Here is a 17522-nt window from a genome sequence, read left to right as displayed (position 1 = left end):
AACTGGTTCTGGAAATGCGGCCATGGTGATTGTTCCTGTAAAGCCATGGTCCAATTAGCAGTATACAAGACTTTGAGAAAGCCTGGATGAATGCAGCAACGAGATAGGCGGAAGCTTACTGTCGACTAAGACTCGCGCATTGCCAAAGCCTGCCAAACTCTCCAATTCTGGCAGCCTTCACAAACAGAGCCGCCGCGGAAATGCACCCCAGATCACAGCTCTGCGGCGCAGCGACGCAGAGTCACACGCGTCGGTGTTCACATCGGGCTAGCGCCAAAGCAAAGGTCATAAATACCGCCTGCTGCCCGCCAACAAACCAAACCCCGACAACCTCTTCCCTTCTCTTCTCAATTCACCTCAAAATTTTCCTCTTGGCCAGCTTTCCAACTCCTTCCGTGATCTGACCTCCTGTGTGGGTCTTGTCCAGTCCAGCTCTACACACGACCAAGCCTCTGCTCTTGCACTCGACCTTTCCCACTGTCAACACCCTCACACAGCGACCAATGTCTTCCGAGGCCCCGGCCCAGAAGGGGCACTGGTTCGCCTTCAACAGCGAGTGCGATGCATGCAATGAGTACGGCACATTTTTTGACGAACGCGGAGTCACTCAGTGGCTCGGAGAGAGAGCGAGCTTCCAGGTCGGCCGGACAGGTGGTGACTTCTTCGTCAAGAAGATTGCGAACACGACATACAACGAAATATCTCGGCTGACGTCAGAGACCGGCGAACTTGCAATCATGAAGATGGCTCCCAAAGTGTTTGAATGGTCGGCATACGCGGATCGTCTGGAGGATTGCATCATGTCCGAAGCGGCAACAATGGAGTTCGGTTTGGACGGTCTGAAGCTCCCATTTCCTGAACTGATGCTGTGGGGAACCAAAGGTGGAGTGGCAACCGAAGGTACTTACAAAGAGGAGCTCCTTGCCCCGGATGGACGCAGCGCCATTTATTCGGACAACGACTCGGACGGAAACCCCGTTCCTTTGAGGACTTGCATCTTCATGAAGGAATCGGAAGGCACTCAGCTGAGCAAAATATGCCATGATGCTTTGGACCTCAAGTCCAAAGCAAAAGTGGCCAGCGAGATCATGGGTTTTGAAAAGAAGCTGGGGTCGTTGTGGTTCCAGTGGCAAGTCTTCCATCATCATCCTTGTCTAGGATTGCAACTAATCTAGAAACAGGCACGGGTCGCTGTACCGGGAGTCGTTCGACGACAGGCTTGATGACAGGATTGACAAGCGGCTCGCCAAAAAGGTGCAACCGATGCAAGCTACCAGCGAAGCGCACGACGAGGCTCTCAAATATACTGACCGCTACTCCGAATGGACCCGCAAACTCTACATTGGACCTTCTCAGGAGTTCAGGCTCTGGGAGGGGGAAAGGGAACACATGGTCGACCATCGTGGACCATGTGAGTCTTCCATTGCACTTCAAGTAATGATCATGCTAACGGGTACAAGGGACATCCGCGACTGACTACGTCAAGGCGCTCTTGGGTTGTGAGATCGACTGGGCCAAAAATGCTGGCGAGAAGCAAGGCGAGGCTGGCCAAGAGACCAAGAAGCTTCAATCTCCACCCGAGGTCTATTTCGAGTTGCTCCAAAAAGCCTCAGCAATTGTTCCACACATCATGCCGAGGAAAGAGAGGACCACGGCATCCCGCCTCCTTCACCGTTGTCTCCGCCCTGAAGACATATTCGTTGACGAAGAATTCCGGATCAAGACCGTGATTGGTTGGCGAGGCTCTTGGGTCGGTCCAGCCTTCGCGGGGCATGCTCCTACGGCGTATGAGATTGGTGGCCACGACATGCTGAACCAGCCAAAGGAGTTCCTTGCGCAGCTCAAGTCGGCAGTCAGCGAGGAGGAATTCGACCGGTTCTCCAAGCAGCTTCTGGCCCGTAGCCGCAAGCACAAGGAACTGACGAACAGTCCGATCTCGTCGCTGATCCACGTCGCCATCAAGATTGAAGAGTTCGGCCTTCTGCCTCTCCGGGAGTTCCTCATCCAAGTTCAAAGGTTTGTTCTCTCTACTGTTTCTTCTTTTTTCAGCAATCGCTCATGGCTCTTGACAGGACCTGGGGTCATTTCGACACACAGGGCGTCAATTCAGAAGACCCGTGCCCTTACCACTTCACGGACGCCGAGATGAGAGAGCATGCTGAAGAGGTCGAAGGCTTGGAGAAAGAAGGTAAAGAGGAGGTGAAGCAGGCCTGCCTCGAAGCAAAGAGGTGGGTGGCTCCGATGGAGGAGAGATACAGTAATAGATACCGGGCTCGATCGGGATCTGAAGATGATTGAAGATGACGGCTGATTGGAAAGAAGATGACGGAGCGGGGAACCCAATCTGGCTCCAAGCGACAGGTTGGCTGCACGGAAGGAAAGACGTGGCTGAAGATTCTGGCGTTATTGGGATTCTGGGAATTTGAAGAGGTCGATGATGGCTTGGAGGAAAGATGAAGGAGTGGCGTGGTACGCCAACCTCCAAGCGACGGGAAGACTCTGGCGGATGAGAGACATGGTTGAATATTCTGGGGTTCTTAGGATTTCGGATATCAGAGAGGTTGATGGCTTGGAAAAGAGATAAAGGGTTGGTGTGGCAAGTCTGCCTTCAGGCGACGAGATGGCTCTAAGGGACGAGAGACATGGTTGAAAATTCTGGCGTTGATTGAGATTTCGAGATATCCACTTCCTTCTGGTACTCACCACTCTGCTCTGCAATCGTGGAGTAATCAAACACTCTTCTTTGCAGAGGTTGCGCGGCGATGCGGGAAGAATTGCGATGAGGTTGTGGTTGAAAACAAAATAAGTTTGGCACTAACCAAGCGAGGCAAGGCGGCCGCAAACCACAGCACCAGCGACTTGTCAGCCGTCTTCCTTGACCATGTCACACATCTCACTTTCTTCTTTGATCGAATCTGACTGTGTCACCCGCAACCCGAATCGCTAGCAAGGGAGTCATGAACACGGTGGCGTTGGCTCGGTGTGCCGAGTTAACCGACGCCGTCCCCGTGTGGTCGGACACGGGCGCTTTTTCACTGGCCGTTTCCGACTACCAGCAGCTGAGGAATTGCACACGTATGGTACGCTGCCAACAATTGACCAATCAAACCTCGATCGCATCTCTTAACTCCTGCTGAAGACCATTAGGCTGATCGGGCATTGGCTAAAAACAATGGCCGTCTCCACCACGCATCGGTGAATCTAGATACCTGAAGGCACTCGTTGTGCAGTGGCACCGGGAGGACCACCTTCCGCCTGGATTTAATCGACTAATTCCGGTCAACCTTTCTGGACACTGCTACATAAAAATGTCGTCCTCCCCGTCATGGCCACATTCTTGCATCCACGCACGCAATCTTTCCATTCCAGGGACAGCCACCAGACAAGCTTTGCTAAGCTTTCGACCCGCCGCCGGCACCCCTGCCCAAACTCAAAATGGTCGAACAATCCAACCTATCACTATCACAAACGAGATCTCGTCCGAGCAGACCGTCGAGCCCTTCTCTTCAACGCGTCTACTCGACCCATCACCTCGATGACCACGGCGTCTACCACGACCATGCGGCCGGCGACGAAGTCGAGGATTCAGACGACACGGTCGTCACACGGCAAACTACGTCATCCAGCTCGTCGACCGGCAAGGATCGCGCTGGGACGGACACCGAGAAGCCAGCTGAGGAACACGCGGCCGTGCCTGAAGTCCGCGACGGCATTCCAGACGAGCGAGACGTCGAGTTGGGGCCCGATCCGCCGCTCGAAAAGGCAGTCACCTCGCGCTCGCAGAAGGATCCAAACCTCGTGACGTTCAACGGCCCTGATGACCCCGCCATCCCCAAGAACTGGTCCATGAAGCGGAGGTGGGCTGCCACGCTCATCGTGTCGTCGTTTACCTTCATTTCGCCCGTCTCCTCGTCCATGGTGGCGCCGGCCCTGAGCTCCATCGCAAAAGACTTGAACATCACGTCCGAGTTTGAACAGCAGCTGTCCCTGTCCATTTTCGTCCTCGCCTACGCAATTGGTCCGTTGTTTCTGGGACCGCTGTCTGAAATCTATGGCCGAGTTCCTGTGCTGCAGCTCGCCAATGCCTTCTACTTGGCCTGGAATCTGGGTTGTGGTTTCGCGCAGACGAAAGGACAGATGATTGCTTTCCGGTTTCTCGCTGGCCTCGGAGGCTCCGCACCCTTGGGAATAGGAGGCGGCGTCCTCTCCGACATGTTCAGACCTGAAGAGCGTGGAAAGGCCATTGCCATCTACAGTCTGGCACCACTGCTCGGCCCGGCAGTTGGGCCAATCGGTAAGTCCATCTCTTCAATGCCCTTTGGATAGCCTTGCTGACTCGTCACAGCTGGTGGCTTCATTGCCGAAAACACCACCTGGCGCTGGGTATTCTGGGCAACCAGCATCGCCGACGCGATCATCCAAATCTCCGGCCTCTTCTTCCTGCAAGAAACCTATGCGCCGGTCCTCCTCAACCGCAAAGCAGCAGCTCTCCGCAAAGAAACCAACAACCCAGCTCTACACACCGAGTACGAGACGCCAGAAAAGAGCCTCAGCGCCGTCCTCGGCACCGCGCTATTCAGACCCTTCCGCCTGCTCGGCACGCAGCCCATCGTGCAGTTCCTCGCCGTCTACATGGCCTTCCTCTACGGCCTCATGTACCTCGTGCTCTCCACCTTCCCAACCCTCTGGACAACAACCTACAACGAGCGCACCGGCATCGGCGGCCTCAACTACATCTCACTCGGGCTCGGCTTCTTCCTGGGCACGCAAATCTCGGCGCCCATCAACGACCGCATCTACGCGCGCCTCAAGGCCCGCAACAACGGCGTCGGGCGCCCCGAATTCCGCGTCCCGCTGATCGTCCCCGCCTCCCTGCTCGTCCCCGTCGGCCTCTTCTGGTACGGCTGGAGCGCGCAGGCCCGCACCCACTGGATCCTGCCCAACGTCGGCGCCGCCATCTTCGCCGCCGGCACCATCGTCGCCTTCCAGTGCATCCAGACGTACCTCGTCGACAGCTACGCGCGTTTCGCCGCCAGCGCCGTCAGCGCCGCCGCCGTCCTGCGCAGTCTGGCGGGCTTTGGATTCCCCCTCTTTGCCCCCTCTTTGTATCAGGGCCTGGGCATGGGCTGGGGCAATAGTTTGCTGGCTTTCTTGGGCTTGGCGTTGGGTGTGCCGGCGCCGATTCTGCTGTGGCTGTATGGAGAGAAGCTGCGCATGAAGAGTCGGTTTGCTGCTGGTCCGTGATCCAGCGGTTACTTGCTGTTTCAAAAATTGTTTTGGGGGGTAGAGGAGCACTCGTGCGGTGCATGCTTTATGTTTTGAAGAGAGGGTCAAGGGCATAGCGTTGGCGTTGGGTGCTTTCTGCTTTCTGGCTTTCTGGCTTTCCTTTTAGCGCGCGCATGGCTCATGATGTATGAATGAGAACGGGAAGCATTTTCGAGTGGACAAGATACCAAGGATCCAAATAGACTGCATAATACACACACAAAATCGGGTTTATGTACACGCTGGTAGATACTGCGCTTAGATTTTCCGCTGCGCCATGGCTACCGAGATAGCCCGGCCGCTTTCAGTCTTCGTCTTCTTCTTCTTCTTCCTCCTCCTGCTACTGCTGCTGCTGCTGCTGCTGCTGCTCACGACGACGCCTCCTCCTTCATCGTGGCCTCGTACCTCTTTCCTCTAAACGCCCACACGCCCCAGTTGCCGCAGCTAATGTCCTGCGGATCGACGTCATTGAGGTCCCAGCGCAAGCTGCGGAAGCGGTTCTCGCCGGGCTTGAGCAAGAGGTCGACCTCGCCGCCGACCTTGTCCTGGACCCACTTGAGGTCGCGCTGCATGTCGAAGTCGGTGTAGCCAGTGACGAGGACGGGCACCTTTGTCTCGAGGAGCTGCGGGATAGTGGCGGCCCACTCGTGCTCCGAGGCCGGGTGGCCCAGGCCGGGGTGGAACAGGACGAAGCAGTCGAAGTAGGGGTCGTAGGGGTAGAACTGGTGCGCCTCGTGCAGCGTGTGGTAGTATTCGACGTACGTGCTGATCTTGAGGTTGTGGCTGATGCGGTCCTCGACGACGGCGCCGAACGGGTTGGCCGGCGTGCGCGGCGGCAAGGGAAACTCGTCGTCGCGGTTGGCCATGGACTCGGGCCCGATGAAGATGAGGTGGAAGGTTGCGCGCGGGAACATGTTGGCGAGTTGGTGCCATACTTCGCGCGGCAGCGAGGACTCGGCGCGCGCGCCCAGGATGAAGAGGCGGACGGGTGGCGGGTTGAGTCGCAGGCCCTTGATGTCACCGCCAGCGCCCGTCATGGGCGGGTGCAGTGTGTAGCGCAGGGCGGAGAGGGACTTGAGACCCTCGACGGTCAGGCGGCCGCCGCTCTTGATGCTGTAGGGAGAGAGCTCGTGCAGGAAACTGCCAATCGTCGCGGGGTACGTCAGAAGGCGCGTGGATTGCCTCAGACTGCGCTCAGAATCAATGGCCTTGTGGTCTCTCGAGTAGAGGTAGGTATCCCAGCTCGTAAAATTGATTAGAGCCTCGTCCATTTGCATGCCCGGGTACTCGAATTCGGGGAAAAAGCGCCCCGACCGCAGGTCGTGGTCGTCCTCGTTGATCTGGCGCAAGATGTCGCATATCTCCAAGTGCTTCTCGTAGTCGTCCGCAAAATGTTCCTCGCTGCATGACACTGGGATTCCGCAGTCGGCGCACTCGTAGCGGACGTGTGCGGGTGGGAGAGAGGCGTTGACGGACTTTGCTGCCTCGGGGTCTTCCGGGTCGGTAGGGATGCGCGTTTGCTGGTGGGAGTGGTGCGGACAGTACGCATGCTGTTTTATATAGGCCGCGCGACGACGGATCTCGGGGGAGGGAGAGTCGCTAAAGGAGTGGAAGAGGTTGTTTGGTTTCAACAAGGTGTTGTTGTATTCGTGGGAACCCGAGGCGCTCGAACGGTCCGTGGCTTGAGCCTGTCCGGCGGCAGCAGATTTCCGACCAATGGACGAGATGCCACGCCTTGAGATTTCTGGGGATCTGGTGGTGATGGTGGACTGATTGCTTGACCAGCGGCGAGCGCCGGCTTGCAATTGCTGGAGTCGCGGGGTCGAAGACTGGCGGGCAGCCGTCTGGACGGCGGCCAGACAGCGCTGGCATGTCGATCTCGAGCGCATGCTGGGCCTGGAGGGTTGGTGTTGGGATTGACGGCGAGTGGTGCAGCTCGAAGGAAATCTAAGCTGGAGCACGAAGTGACTTCATGAAGTGGCTGGCCAATCAACGCGAGCCGTTCCAAGACGCCGCCTCATCCCCGGCAGAATTTCTGGTGAGAGCTCCGATGCGCGACCCAAACTCCGCGCCGCGATACAGCACCACGCCCGCCATCTTCACTGTCCACCCAATCCTCGCCCTCTCCACCTCCACCTCTTGCCACAGCGAACGACCGCTGCCCTCCCGCCTGGCCCCACGCTGCCGTCACCTGTGAAAGCCCCCGAAACTCCCGCTCGAGGCCGCCAGGCCGACAGCATCCTTCGCCATGGCGACCACATCGAATCTGTTCATGTACTCTTTGACCATTCAGCCCCCCAGCGCTATTACGCAGGCTGTTCTTGGTCAATTTGCCGGTACCAAGGAGCAACAAATCATTACGGCCTCCGGGACCAACCTCACCCTCTACCGAATCGACGCGCAAGCCCAGAGGGTTACCACAACGCTCTCGCATAATGCCTTTGGCATCATTCGCAGCCTGGCTGCATTCAGACTCGCTGGATCCAACAAAGGTATGTCATAAAAGTATTCGCCACTTGCAGGGCTGTATAGTGATTCTCCAAGTACGCGACCAGCTCCATCGCATCGCGCCTCGGACCCGGCTTGGATGAATGCACGCCTTGCTCGGCCAAGGCATGTCTTGACGGAGAAGAGATAGTGACCATGTTTGCTTGCAGATTACATAATTGTGGGATCGGATTCTGGACGAATCTCCATCCTCGAGTACCTCCCCGCCAAAAATGAGTTTGCACGCCCCCAGCTCGAGACCTTTGGCAAGTCGGGCATTCGCCGCGTTGTCCCCGGCCAGTACCTTGCCACGGATCCCAAAGGTCGCGCCTGTATGATTGCTTCGATCGAAAAGAACAAATTCGTCTACGTGCTCAACCGGAACGCCGAGGCCAACCTGGTCATATCATCCCCGCTCGAGGCCCACAAACCTCAGACTCTGGTGTTTGCACTCGTAGGGTTGGATGTGGGATATGAGAACCCTATTTTCGCCGCGCTGGAGATGGACTATGACGAAGTCGACCAAGATTCGACGGGAGAGGTTGCTCTCGAGAAACAAAAAGAATTGGTGTACTACGAGCTGGATCTGGGTCTCAACCACGTGGTTCGCAAGTGGTCTGACACTGTGGATCTCACGGCCAACATGATCTTCCAAGTCCCGGGTGGACAGGACGGTCCTAGCGGCGTGTTGGTGTGCGCCGAGGAGACGATCACATACCGCCACAGCAACCAGGATACGTTTAGAGTCGCCATCCCTCGGCGCAGGGGAGCAACAGAGGACCCAGCACGAAAGAGATCCATCACCGCTGGAGTCATGCACAAAATGCGCGGTGCCTTTTTCTTCCTCCTGCAAACCGAGGATGGCGATCTCTTCAAGGTCACTATTGACATGGTCGAGGATGAGCAAGACCAGCCAACGGGCGACGTCAAGCGCTTGAAGATCAAGTACTTTGATACGGTCCCACCCGCGGCTAGCCTTTGCATCTTGAAGACTGGATACCTCTTTGTTGCGACAGAGTCTGGCAACCATCACTTTTACCAGTTTGAGAAGCTAGGAGATGACGACAACGAGATTGAATTCATGAGCGACGATTTCGACCCGGACCACACTCAACCTTACGAACCCGTCTACTTTGTTCCCCGTGGCCCGGAAAACATCTCGCTTGTCCAGGCCGTCGACAGCATGAACCCGACTATCGACTGCAAGGTAGCTAATCTCACAGATGAAGACGCCCCTCAAATCTACTCAATTTGCGGCACTGGCGCTCGCAGCTCGTTCAAGTCACTTAAGCATGGGTTGGAAGTCTCTGAATTGGTGGAATCGGAATTGCCCAGTATGCCGGAGGCTGTTTGGACCACAAAGATCCGAAAGGACGACGAGTACGACTCGTACATCATCTTGTCATTTACCAACGGTACCTTGGTCCTCGGAATCGGCGAGACTGTGGAGGAAGTCACCGACACTGGATTCCTGACCCAAGTGTCGACGCTGGCCGTGCAGCTTTTGGGAGAAGACGCCCTAATTCAGGTGCACCAGAGGGGTATCCGCCATATCCAAGCCGGAGGCCATATCAACGAGTGGCCAGTCCCCAACCACAGGACCATTGTCGCTGCCAGTACCAACCAACGCCAAGTAGCAGTTGCGCTCAGCTCGGGCGAAATTGTCTACTTTGAAATGGACAGCGATGGTAGTTTGGCCGAGTACGACGAGAAGAAGGAGATGAGCGGCACTGTGACGTGCTTGAGTCTTGGAGAGGTGCCAGAGGGCAGAATGCGCAGCGCCTTCCTAGCAGTTGGCTGTGATGACTCCACAGTCCGCATCCTGAGTTTAGACCCCGACTCTACTCTCGAGAGCAAATCGGTCCAGGCTCTTACCTCGGCTCCCTCGGCGCTCAGGATCATGGCCATGGCCGACTCGTCTTCAGGCGGCTCCACTCTATATCTTCACATTGGTCTTTACTCTGGTGTCTACCTCCGCACCGTTCTGGACGAGATAACAGGCGAGCTGACCGACACTCGTACTCGTTTCCTCGGCCCCAAGGCTGTTAAGCTCTTCCGCGTCACGGTGCAAGACCAGGCTGCCGTGTTGGCAACCAGCTCTCGTTCATGGCTTGGCTATGCCGACCAACAGACTAGGGCTTTTACGCTCACCCCATTGGCCTACCCGCCCCTTGAATGGGGTTGGAGCTTCAACAGCGAGCAGTGCACTCAGGGTATGGTGGGTATTCAAGGCGCACATCTTCGGTAAGTTTCTTTTCTTCGGTGTCATCTTCAGACTGTTCGTCAAAGTCCTTCGACGAGGCAATGTCCCGCATCTGATGATTAAACCCCTCTGTTTTCAAGGACAACTTGGAACAACGACTGATATGGCAACAGCATCTTCACCATTGAAAATCTTTCAAACAACTTGCTCAAAGAGAGCATTCCGCTCATGTACACTCCTCGGCAGCTCGTGCGGCACCCAACGGAGCCTCTTTTCTTCGTCAGCCAGGCTGACAACAACGTTCTGTCGTCTACCACGCGTAATGCCCTGATTCAGGATCAAACCACCAAAGCTCAGAATGGCGACGCACCAGTCCTTCCTCCCGAAGATTTTGGTTATCCTCGAGGCAGAAGCCACTGGGCTTCTTGCGTACAGATTGTCGACCCGGTCAACGAAAAGGGGGTCGTCCATACACTCGAACTTCAAGAGAATGAGGGCATTGTCAGCATGTGTTTGGCACCATTCGAATCGCAAAATCACGAAACTTTCCTCGTCATTGGCACTGCCAAGGACTTGGTTGTGGCCCCGCGCACTTTTACAGCCGGTTACATTCATGTCTACCGTTTGCACGACAACGGTCGCGACGTAGAATTCATCCACAAGACCAAGACTGAAGCCCCTCCACAAGCGCTTCTTCCCTTTCAAGGGCGGCTTCTGGCCGGCGTTGGCACCGACCTGCGCATTTACGACCTTGGTCTCAAACAACTTCTCCGCAAATCTCAAGCCATGAATGTGGTTCCTACCCTCCTCTGCGGCCTCCAAACCCAAGGCTCGCGCATCATCTGCTCCGACGTGCAGCAATCCGTTACATACGTGGTTTACAAATTCCAAGACAACCGGCTGATTCCCTTTTGCGACGACACCATTCACCGCTACACGACCTGCACAACAATGGTCGACTACGAGACCACAGCCGGCGGCGACCGCTTCGGCAACCTATGGCTTGTGCGCTGTCCAGCAAAGGTGTCGGAAGAAGCGGACGAAGAGGGCTCAGGCTCGCATCTCCTCAACGAGCGCAACTACCTGCAAGGCACGCCGAACCGTCTCGAGCTGCTCGCGCACTTTTACACCCAAGACATCCCGACGTCGATCCAAAAGACGTCGCTGGTAGCAGGCGGACGCGACCTGCTCCTGTGGAGCGGCTTCCAGGGGTCGCTCGGCATCCTGGTGCCGTTTGTGTCGCGCGAGGACGTCGACTTCTTCCAGAGCCTCGAGCAGCAGCTGCGCGCCGAGGACCCGCCCATCGCCGGCCGCGACCACCTCGCCTTCCGCAGCTACTACGTCCCCGTCAAGGGCGTCATCGACGGCGACCTCTGCGAGCGCTTCCTGCGCCTGCCGCGCGACAAGAAGGAGGGCATTGCCGGCGAGTTGGACCGCAGCGTCAGAGAGGTCGAGCGCAAGATTGGCGATATGCGCACGCGCGTGGCGTATTAGCATTGCTTGCGGCAAGGGGCTACTTGGGGTTTACCTTGGTGGGGTTTCTTCGGTTGTTGTGCTGGCGCTGTGTATGTGATTGAACCAATTGTTGGGTCGTTAGGCTACAGAAAAAAGTTTCGCTCGTACGTACCATGGAATGGCTTTTATATCCTTTGCGTCCTTCTTGTTGATTGGTAGTCAAATGCGAGACCTGGGCGTGAGCCAGTGTAGTTTGATCCGCAAGCGAGCAGAGGTCGGAAGGAGACGGATTAACAAGGCAGTAGGCATACATGTCAATGTCGAGGGGCAGGCAAAACAAAACGAAAACACTGAAAGGGGTTCGGAACGAACGCATGCACGCACATATTCATACAAGGACAATGACGCAACAGACGACCACCTAGCAAGCAGCCCCTTCTCAGTCTCAGACCTGCAAGGCCAGTGAGCACACAAGACGTATCCTTCTTTTCGATGCGGTTTGGTAGTTGAAAATGTCACTCCTCATCCAAGAACTGTGCGTAAGCCGGGACGGAGCAGAGGATGGCGTCTGGCAGAGGTCGGAAGCAGACGAGATAAACAGGCTGGTGGGCATACATGTCGATGTCGAGAAGCAGGCGAGACAAAATCACTAAAGGGGGGATTCGCACGCATGTACACAGTAACGCCAGGACAACGACACAACGGGGATGACCACCTGGCAAGCAAGCAGCCCCCGTCTCAGTCTCACTCAGTCTCAGTCCTGCATCGCCAACAAGCACACAATCGGTGCCCGGGTATCAAATTCATCTGTCATAAAGCATGCAAGATACGCCTCTGCGAGCTCTCATCGCCGACGACGACGCTCTCTCGTCGTTCCATCTTGTCGTCCAGCCCGCCGCCGCCGCCGCCGCCGCCGCCGCCGCCGCCGCCGCTCCCTGCCACGACGCGATGGCGCTCGACGATGACTTCGATCCCGCTCTCGATGTCGATATCGACGTGCTGCTGGTGAGAATGCCACGACTGTTGCTGTTGCTGCTCGACGACGAGGACGTCGCGCTTGTCCAGGCTGACGCGCACGCCCTCGACGGCCGCCGCGTCGCCGACTTCACTCGACAGGCGGACAAAGTTCTTCGAACCAGAGCGCCGACCACAACCAACACCGCCAACACCGCCGCCACCACCACCACCGCCAACGGTGCGCAAATGATAGCTGCCGTCCGCGCCGGCGCTGGCGCCCGCGCCGCTGAAGCCCGAGCCGCTCTTGTCGGCGGCCGAGTTTGCGGGGGTGGGGTGGAAGAAGCGCGAGAAGAGGGGCCGCAGCATGGGGATGCAGGAGTTGATGACGGCGACGCTGGTTTCGATGAAGGTCCAGGCGCAGCTTTGCTTCATGTCGAAGGAGATGTCGGCGAAGTTGAGCGTGGAGAGGACGCGCATGCGGATGATGCTGACGGCTGTGATGCTAGATGGGCGTCAGTATGCAATTCATCAAGCAAGCGAGCAAGCAAGCAAGCAAGAAAGAAATGGGTTGGAAGGGTCAGTTTAAGGGAAGAGAGAGAGAGAGAGAGAGAGAGAGACGCACAACAAGCCGATGCCAAACATCAAATACAACCCCATCTTGGCGCGTCGCGGCATCTGCAGCCGGCGCACCCACGGCAGCGGCAGCAAGATGATGACGACGTCCGTGACCATGTTGAGGGCGCCGATGATGGTGAAGCCGATGGGCCGGTTGCCGCAGCGGCCCGGCAGCGCGTTGTTCCAGTTCTTCGCAAACGGCCGGCACATGAGGAATATCTGCAGCACGTTGCCGACCCACCACGCCAGCACCACGGCCATGCACAGGTACGCCAGCAGCTGCAGCCGCGCGTGCGGGAAGATGCGCAGGTAGAAGAAGAGGTACGAGCACTTGACCGACGCGATGGCGATGCCGTAGCAGAATTGGAACGGTATGAGCATCTAGGACGGCTGGTGTTAGCAGCGAGCTCCGTCACCAGTCGGTATGGAGGTTTTGTTTTGCACCTTTAATATGAGGAACAGGTTGTCCGCTGGCATGTACTTGATATGGACGCCCATTCCCAAAGCTGCCCAGGCAAATGCAATGCCTACGATGCCGTAGACGGCTACCTAGCCAGCGGTCAGCCCGACGTCGTATTGGGATGAGTTACAAACTTTACCAGAGCGAGCAGGCAAAAGTAGTCGTCCAAGCCGAATTTCGAATGCTTCATGGCGCGTGACACGAAACGGAGGCAGACCAGCGCAGTGGCCGAGAAGAGCAGAACCGCGGCCACCCACAGTTGGGCTCTGACATCTGCGAATTGGCCGATCGGGTACGTGGTGACCATGGTGACGCTGGCAAAAGGCGATTCCGTGGCGTAGGTGGTGAGTTCAGCTGCCTGAAGATCGCCATATGGAGAGAATCAGTGGCGGGAGGCTTGTGTGCGTTGATATGGTCCGACGAGTGGTGCAGGAGTCATGGCCGTGGTCGCGTCGTGGTAAGGTTTGCGACAGTGAGGCTTTCGTTGGAAACCGACGGTCAGCGACCACTCGCTTCCATGTCCCAGGGGCATCTCTTGCCCTTTCTGATCTGAGGCCCCATTGTGAGTCCATCTTAAGGGTTTGGCGTCGCAGAAATCGGACATGTGCGCACATGGCAGATTTACGCGGCTGGCGAGGCGACTATGCACATCCCTCGCCAGTATCGTCCATCAAACTTTGATTTCTGTGCAGATGGAGTGAGCCGGTCGTCAGGCTCAAAGCAAATACGGTGAATGGACATCTTCTGTATAGTGGGTATTAGACTTTTTTCCAGTGGGCCCATCATTCCCAGGATAGGATGCGGCACAGTTGCAAATTGCCGAACCCCTGAAACTTTGAGCCAATAATGGGCAATGAAACGACGAATCCCGTAGAACGTTTTCTTCGTGAAGATTCATGTGCGTCGACGTCCTATTCGAGGATGCCCGGGGGTGTGGTTCTGGTCCCGGTGGTCCTGACTCGTTGGTTGACGCTTCAAGTACAACACCACGACGATCTCGTCCCGTTCCGCATGGCTGGCCGGAGATATGCACTCCTCCCGCTGAACAGTCCCGGGTCGCTCCACTATCAACTCCTATTGACTCGCGCCGCTGGCCAGCCAGCATTTAAGCCGTGCGAAACGCATAAGTTGGGTTCGGTACTAACCTTGCTTCATTCATGCACATCGGTCCAAAATGTCCATTGAAGAAAGCGTATTCGACTACATCATTGTTGGCGGTGGTACGGCAGGACTTGTCCTAGCTGCTCGCCTCACTGAAGATGCCGAGAACCAAAAGTCCGTCTTGGTCATTGAGGCGGGCGCAAATCGCAAGGGGGATGAAAGGGTCGACACGCCGGGAATGATGACGACCCTGTACGAGGATCCCAGCTACGATTGGGCATTTATGACAGAGCCTCAGGTATAGCTTCCCGCAAAGACGAGTCAGATGGTCCGAAACTGATTCAGTAGGCCGGATTAGATGGACGACAGATTGCTTGCCCCCGTGGCCGACTGCTGGGAGGGTCCTCTGCAATCAATTTTTCCGCCATTCTCTACCCCAGCAAGGCCGACTTTGAGTCCTGGTCGGCGCTGGGAAACGATGGCTGGGACGCCAAGGGCATGGCGCCGTACCTGCGCAAGTTCCATACCTTTATCCCGGCATCTGAGGCCACCAAGAAACAGTTGTTGCTAGACGATTACATGGACGAGAAGCTGCAGGGCACGAGTGGGCCCTTGAAAGTGACCATTCCAGATGGGTACTCGCCTTTCAACGAAGCGTGGGTCAAGGGCTTCAAGGAGCTCGGTTTCCATCTTCCAGGGGATCCAATCGCAGGCGAGAAGCTTGGTGCCTTCACCGACCCCGTCTGCATCGACCCAATCAACAGGACCAGGGAGTATTCAGCGTCGGCATACTTCACCGATGACGTTTCAAGCAGGTCCAACCTGAAACTCTTGACAGAGACGCTCGTTGAAAAGATTGAGCTGGCGTCCGACTCCGAGGGCTCGGTGACGGCCACAGGGGTCGTAGTCAAGACCAAAGACGGCCAGCCCAAGACGTTCCGAGTCAAAGCGGGCGGAGAAGTGATCCTGGCGGCCGGTTCGATCCAGTCCCCGCAGCTGCTCGAACTCAGTGGTGTTGGAAACGAAGAGGTGTTGAAAAAACATGGGATTCCGGTCGTCCTCGACCTTCCTGGCGTAGGCGAAAACCTTCAAGACCATGTTCTCTCGGCCATCAGCTACGAGATTGCCGACGACCAACTGTCTGCAGACAATCTGCGCGACCCAGCCCTTCTCGGGGCTGTCCTGCAGCAGTACAAGGAGACTCATAGCGGTCCTCTGGCCGGAACTCTGTTGTCGATTGCGTATCTTCCCACCGTCGACGCAAATGGCGCAGTGCCTTCTCCACAAGTCTCCCAGCTGCTCTCCACTCACCTCGACAGCGTTCCTTACCCGTCTTTTCCCGCCAAAGACGAGCAGTACTCCCTCTTGCGTTCGCGCGTAGCGAATCCAAAGGAATCCACGGTCGAATACATGTTTCTCCCGCTTCAGCTCAACACAAGCCCTGGACCGACGACGATGCAGCAGCTACTGGCCCCAAGCACGCCTGGCAACTACGTTACCATTGTTGCCATTCTCAACCACCCCTTCTCGCGCGGAGACGTGCACATAACATCAGCAGACCCGACCAAGGCTCCACGCATCGACCCACGCTACCTCAGCCATCCGGTCGACTTGGAGCTGCTGGGGCGGCAAACGCAGTTCATTGAGAGACTTGCGCGGAGTGGTCCTTTCAGCGCGGTGATCAAGAACGGCGGCAGGACATTGCCTGCGAATGCGGCGGACGTGTTGGATGATCTGGACGCAGCCAAGGAGCTTGCAAAGCAGCGCGCGTGGACTTGCTTCCACCCATCTGGAACGTGCGCAATGATGCCGAGGAAGCTGGGTGGCGTTGTAGACGAGCGGTTGAGGGTTCACGGCACCAAGGGTTTGAGGGTTGTCGACGCGAGCATCTTTCCGCTCGAGACGCTTGGGAATATCCAGGCGACTGTGTACGCCGTCGCAGAGAAGGCGGCCGACATGATCAAGGAGGATGCGAGGCAGGCAAGTAGCTAGGCGTTTGTTTGGTTAGGTGGATGAAATTTGTGTGTCGTTGGGTTGTGGTCGGCAGAACCGGGCACGCCGGGAGATGTGCGTCTTCCTCCCGCCCGCGAAATGGATGATCCCTGTTCTTCAGGAACCTCACTTCACTACTACTCCGACGTCAGTCGCTGACCTTCCATCATCGCCCCCATCTTCCAACGCTCATCTCACCCACCCCTCAAATATTGAAGCATCCCAGAAACATTGCCCACTGCCGACGCCGTCTGACCCCTCGCGACCCCGCCGCTTACTCCAACCCTGCTGCCTTTGCGTCACTTCCCGCCGCGCCACACACCATGGCGGCCGACTACTAGACCTCGAGCGCTCATCAGCCGCACGCCCAGATGCCGTTATCCGCCCTCGCATGCCCTCCAATACTTGACCTTCTTTTTTCTCTCCTCTCCCGACAACGTCGCTGCTCAGCCTTACCACTGCCGCACCTCGCAGCTCGACACTCCGAAGGCGTTTCGCGGAACATCTTGGCTTGCTTGTCTTGAATGGTGGAGGGTGCGCGAGGCTGGATCGGCGCTGGACTTGCCTGTATATGGTATATGGTATTTTTGCAGGCGCTGGAGCCTTGCCCAGCTGAATGAAGCCTGGAAGAAAAATTGCTTCGAGAAGACACTTTGCAGGCGCCGGCGTTTGTCGGTCAAGGTAGGTTGGTACGCATCAAACTTGGGCGGCATGGCGTTCTCCGAACACCGTCACCGCCGTCAGACCTCAGGACGCTGTCTATAAAGGACAATAGGTGGCTTGTATCGAGTGTGTAGGCGGACTCTCGACAGACTATTTGCACACCGTCTTGGCGGGGACGATGCTGCGACTGTCGTAACACCAGAAAGGCGGCGAAGCACACTGACATTCCATAAGAAGATCAACAGCGATCCGTGGTGGTAGTGGTGGCAGTGAAGGCAAACCGACGAAATGCGTCGTCAGGCTGTGAGCATGCCAAGCTGTGCC

The 17522-nt window shown here is 56.8% G+C and overlaps 6 protein-coding genes across 6 annotated transcripts; 4 read left to right on the top strand and 2 right to left on the bottom strand.

The window, feature by feature from the left end:
• Nucleotides 1-333: 333 nt before the first annotated feature.
• J3D65DRAFT_450914 (uncharacterized protein) lies at nucleotides 334-2514 on the top strand. The gene is made up of 4 exons (XM_066796345.1): nucleotides 334-1129; nucleotides 1182-1411; nucleotides 1461-2016; nucleotides 2073-2514. The coding sequence occupies exons 1-4, from the start codon at nucleotides 504-506 to the stop codon at nucleotides 2296-2298; spliced, it is 1638 nt and encodes a 545-aa protein (XP_066654090.1). The 5' UTR covers nucleotides 334-503; the 3' UTR covers nucleotides 2299-2514.
• A 772-nt stretch (nucleotides 2515-3286) lies between these two features.
• J3D65DRAFT_450911 (MFS multidrug transporter-like protein) lies at nucleotides 3287-5439 on the top strand. The gene is made up of 2 exons (XM_066796344.1): nucleotides 3287-4294; nucleotides 4346-5439. Exons 1-2 carry the CDS (start codon nucleotides 3436-3438, stop codon nucleotides 5242-5244), a joined length of 1758 nt encoding a protein of 585 aa, XP_066654089.1. The 5' UTR covers nucleotides 3287-3435; the 3' UTR covers nucleotides 5245-5439.
• On the bottom strand, nucleotides 5438-7195 carry J3D65DRAFT_631002 (zinc-finger of mitochondrial splicing suppressor 51-domain-containing protein). Its single transcript, XM_066800878.1, has one exon. The coding sequence runs from the start codon at nucleotides 7152-7154 to the stop codon at nucleotides 5634-5636; it is 1521 nt and encodes a 506-aa protein (XP_066654088.1). The 5' UTR covers nucleotides 7155-7195; the 3' UTR covers nucleotides 5438-5633.
• Nucleotides 7196-7339: 144 nt separating this feature from the next.
• J3D65DRAFT_630998 (CPSF A subunit region-domain-containing protein) lies at nucleotides 7340-11926 on the top strand. The gene is made up of 3 exons (XM_066800877.1): nucleotides 7340-7757; nucleotides 7923-9996; nucleotides 10129-11926. The coding sequence occupies exons 1-3, from the start codon at nucleotides 7514-7516 to the stop codon at nucleotides 11447-11449; spliced, it is 3639 nt and encodes a 1212-aa protein (XP_066654087.1). The 5' UTR covers nucleotides 7340-7513; the 3' UTR covers nucleotides 11450-11926.
• Nucleotides 11927-12003: 77 nt separating this feature from the next.
• On the bottom strand, nucleotides 12004-14018 carry J3D65DRAFT_450800 (uncharacterized protein). The gene is made up of 4 exons (XM_066796343.1): nucleotides 13582-14018; nucleotides 13427-13531; nucleotides 12990-13363; nucleotides 12004-12869 (listed from the first exon to the last, which is right to left on the bottom strand). Exons 1-4 carry the CDS (start codon nucleotides 13747-13749, stop codon nucleotides 12221-12223), a joined length of 1296 nt encoding a protein of 431 aa, XP_066654086.1. The 5' UTR covers nucleotides 13750-14018; the 3' UTR covers nucleotides 12004-12220.
• A 576-nt stretch (nucleotides 14019-14594) lies between these two features.
• On the top strand, nucleotides 14595-16551 carry J3D65DRAFT_574479 (uncharacterized protein). The gene is made up of 2 exons (XM_066797655.1): nucleotides 14595-14841; nucleotides 14892-16551. The coding sequence occupies exons 1-2, from the start codon at nucleotides 14617-14619 to the stop codon at nucleotides 16533-16535; spliced, it is 1869 nt and encodes a 622-aa protein (XP_066654085.1). The 5' UTR covers nucleotides 14595-14616; the 3' UTR covers nucleotides 16536-16551.
• Nucleotides 16552-17522: the final 971 nt, after the last annotated feature.

The sequence above is a fragment of the Phyllosticta citribraziliensis genome, assembly GCF_038025025.1.
Source record: "Phyllosticta citribraziliensis strain CPC 17464 chromosome Unknown J3D65scaffold_8, whole genome shotgun sequence".
Lineage (NCBI taxonomy): Eukaryota > Fungi > Ascomycota > Dothideomycetes > Botryosphaeriales > Phyllostictaceae > Phyllosticta > Phyllosticta citribraziliensis.
The sequence above is the reverse complement of the archived record's forward strand: the minus strand, read 5'-3'. Positions and strand labels throughout refer to the sequence as shown.